General features: G+C 46.0%; 1 protein-coding gene across 1 annotated transcript in view; it reads left to right on the top strand.

The window, feature by feature from the left end:
* The window catches only part of LOC134459603 (tomoregulin-2-like), a 170,277-nt gene extending 169,206 nt beyond the window's left edge, over positions 1-1,071 (top strand). Inside the window, exon 10 of the mRNA XM_063211953.1 lies at positions 822-1,071. Coding sequence (XP_063068023.1) covers positions 822-1,071 — 250 coding nt within the window. The remainder of the gene's footprint in view (positions 1-821) is intronic.
* The last annotated feature ends 2,259 nt before the right edge of the window (positions 1,072-3,330 follow it).

Here is a 3,330-nt window from a genome sequence, read left to right as displayed (position 1 = left end):
TGTGTGTGTGTGCTTGTGAGTGTGTGTGTGTGTGTGTGTGTTTACATGCATGTATGAGAGTGTGCTTCAGGCAGAATTTGACCTATGCAAAACATGACATTTAAATAAAGTTGGTAAATGAGAAATAATAAAGAGGAACTTGGAGCGGCTGGTGTGTGTGTGTGTGTGTGTGTGTGTGTGTGTGTGTGTGTGTGTGTGTGTGTGTGTGTGTGTGTGTGTGTGTGTGTGTGTGTGTGTGTGTGTGTGTGTGTGTGTGATTTGTGTGAAAAGTACTTTTTAATGAGTGTTTTCCCTGTATATGTGCAGGATTGCATCATTGCTTCACCCCCATTTTAGCTTAAAGGACACACGCACGCACGCACACACACGCGGGCACGCACACACGCACACACACACACACACAGCGTACCTGATCTTCATCTTAAATGTGTAGATTGTCTATAGGACCTGAGGCAGCTCATTGCTGTGTGTGAGCACTGTGGAAATACAGATTACATTGAAGTTGTTATTGTTTTTGTTGCTGTTGTTGTTGTTTTTGTTGTTGACATTGTTGTTCTTGGTTTGTGTGTGTTTGTGTGCGTGTGTGTGAGAGAGTTTGGATTGTGTGTGCTTTGTTTCATTTCAATTAACCCCGCCCTCCTCTCTCTGTCTTATCCAATCACAACATCCACAGGACGTAGGGCTTAGGATGTGATATGAATAGTGTTTGTGAGAGAGAGACTTTGTAGTGATGTTAACATTAATAATAATGCAAATTTTATTATTAATATTAATATCAATGTGATGTGTAATTACACTCTCTCTGCCTTGTCCTATCACAGCACCCGAAGGAAGAGGAGGAGGAGGGGCCTCGCCCTGCAGCCCACGCCGCTCAACCAATGGGAGGAGGGGGTGAAGGACACCCCGCCCATCACGCCGGCCCAGGCCCCGCCCACCCCGGCACAGGACCCCCTGGTTGGACAGTTTTCGGGAGGGGGAGGAGGGGCAGGGGAGGCGTCGGACGGGGCCATCGGACCACCACGCGTTGCCTTGCACCTGTGGTACACAACCCCGATGAAGACAGGAGCATAGACTAAGGAAAGGAGGTCACTTGCTCTCTAGCTTTCTTGGTGCTCACAGTCTGGGACTTTATTCAGTTTGGAGCAAGCTGGTCCACTTCTAAGGAGACTGGGCCTAGGACGACTGGAGCACACAGGATACGTTTTTCTGATTTTATTGTGGTGCGAGCACGACTAACGTTCCACACCACAATAAAATCAGAAAAACGTATCCTGTGTGCTCCAGTCATCCTTGGCCCAGTCTCCTTTGAAGCGGACCAGCTTGCTCCAAACAGGAGCATAGACATCAAGGACCTACACTACGAAGCTGGTTCAGTAGGTAAATCATCTAATAGAAAAGCCTGGAGTCATTTTCTTTCTTAACTTAACCTGATTTACTCCTGAACCAGCTTCTTAGTATACCCCTTATGCAGGGTGCTGACAGGTGGGGACAAAGGGGACCGTTGTCCCGGGCCCAGGAGGAGATGGGCCCCAGAATTGGTTCCTCATTACATTGCATCTATTGGGCAGGGGCCGGGGCCCTTTCACATGACTTTGCCCCTGCCCTCATGTATGCTCTCTGTAGGACGCTGCTTAATGTCCTACTTGGGACAATGAGTGAAGATTTTTATGTTTGTCCTGGCACTGACTACAATCACTCGTGAAGACTTCACGAGCCTAGGGATCAAGTGTGCACTACTTAGTGCACTAGTCCTACCGAGGAAACGAGTGAAGATATTGGATATATCATAGCACTGACTACTATCATCCCCATGAAGACTGGAGCCTTGACATCAAGTATGCACTGAGTAGGACACTACTTAGTGACCCACATAGGGAAACGAGTGAGTATTTTGGACGTGTTACAAGACTGACTACTATCACCCCTGTGAATACCGAAGTGTGTCAAGTGCGAAGCGAGTGAAGGTTTGGGACATTTTAAGACTGACTACTATCACGGCCATGAAGACCACAGCCTATGGATCAAAGTGTGCACTTTGTAGCACACAACTTAGTGTCCTACTTGGGAAAAGAATGAAGGTTTTGGACATGTACAATGACTGACTACTACTATACCACACTACATAAAATGTATTTGCTGGTCAGAGCAGAGGGCTGAGCGTCCACTTGTCCAGCACATGCCGTAGTACACTGTATTGGTAGCAAAATGATCAGTTCAACTTGTGACCTACGGAGTGAACTTTGTATTGGGAACAAAATCATCTAACTTGTGCCCTACGGTACGGAGTGAACTTTGTAGTGAAAACAGAGAAAATATTCTGGACAAGACCATGAACTGACTAACTACCTAACCTGACTCTTGCCAGACCCTTTGTGTATTCCTGCTGAGCTTGGTGGACTCACACAAGGGTCTGGAGGACCTTCGGATTCACCCTGATCCCAAAACCAAAATGCAGTATGACCAGTCAGGATTGCGAAATTTGACGTAGTGGTGGAGGGGGAAAATGGAAAAAATAAGTGAAACGCAACAGTTGTTTCAGCAACAATGGCCGCTAGCATGGACTCAACATTCATTCTGTAATTTCAACTGTGTTTTCGAATCTGTGAGTACGTAATTCAAGTAGCAGCTCATTAAAAATGTCAGATAAGTCTTTCCCCAATCATGGGCAAAAATTGTTTTGATGAACACATGCCCTCGGAGACCTAGCGAGCCTAGCGAGAGACTGGTTAACTACTGCCTCCCGGGAGCGTGGCTACCTGGATGTTCCCACAGCCCATAGGTCCCACCAAAGGTCTCACCAAAGGTGTAGGTTTGGCTTGGAAAGTAGTGTGGACATGTCAAATCAATCAAATCAAATCAAATCATCAATGGCAAATTGTCAGGGTATGCTGTTTTTGAATTATATTTGTGAAGCTTCCCCAGCTTCTATTGTAGGTGTACTCTATTGCAGTGGTTCTTAGGGGTGCGGGCACCCCCTGGGGGTGCGCCAGACATTACAGGGGGTGCGCGGAATGTTGTTTGTGTTGAGGTTGTGACCAAAATTCCGCTTGGGAACATTATAATTAGGCCAAATCTAAACCAAATTAAAACATGTTTTTGTCCTCATTTCAAGTCATTAAGCTTTTCATTAATATCTCAAGCTAAAATCATTGTGATTCATCACTAAAATCCTTTTTTAGTCCTTATACACGTTATACACGTTGGGTTGGGGGTGCGCGGCTAGTCATGGGAACAGGTGAGGGGGTGCGCTGAGAAAAAAAGGATAAGAACCACTGCTCTATTGCAACAGTTGGGGACGGTACAAATGCCTGAAAATTATTTAACAAGGTT

Source organism: Engraulis encrasicolus, chromosome 12, assembly GCF_034702125.1.
Source record: "Engraulis encrasicolus isolate BLACKSEA-1 chromosome 12, IST_EnEncr_1.0, whole genome shotgun sequence".
Classification (NCBI taxonomy): Eukaryota; Metazoa; Chordata; class Actinopteri; order Clupeiformes; family Engraulidae; genus Engraulis; species Engraulis encrasicolus.
The sequence above is the reverse complement of the archived record's forward strand: the minus strand, read 5'-3'. Positions and strand labels throughout refer to the sequence as shown.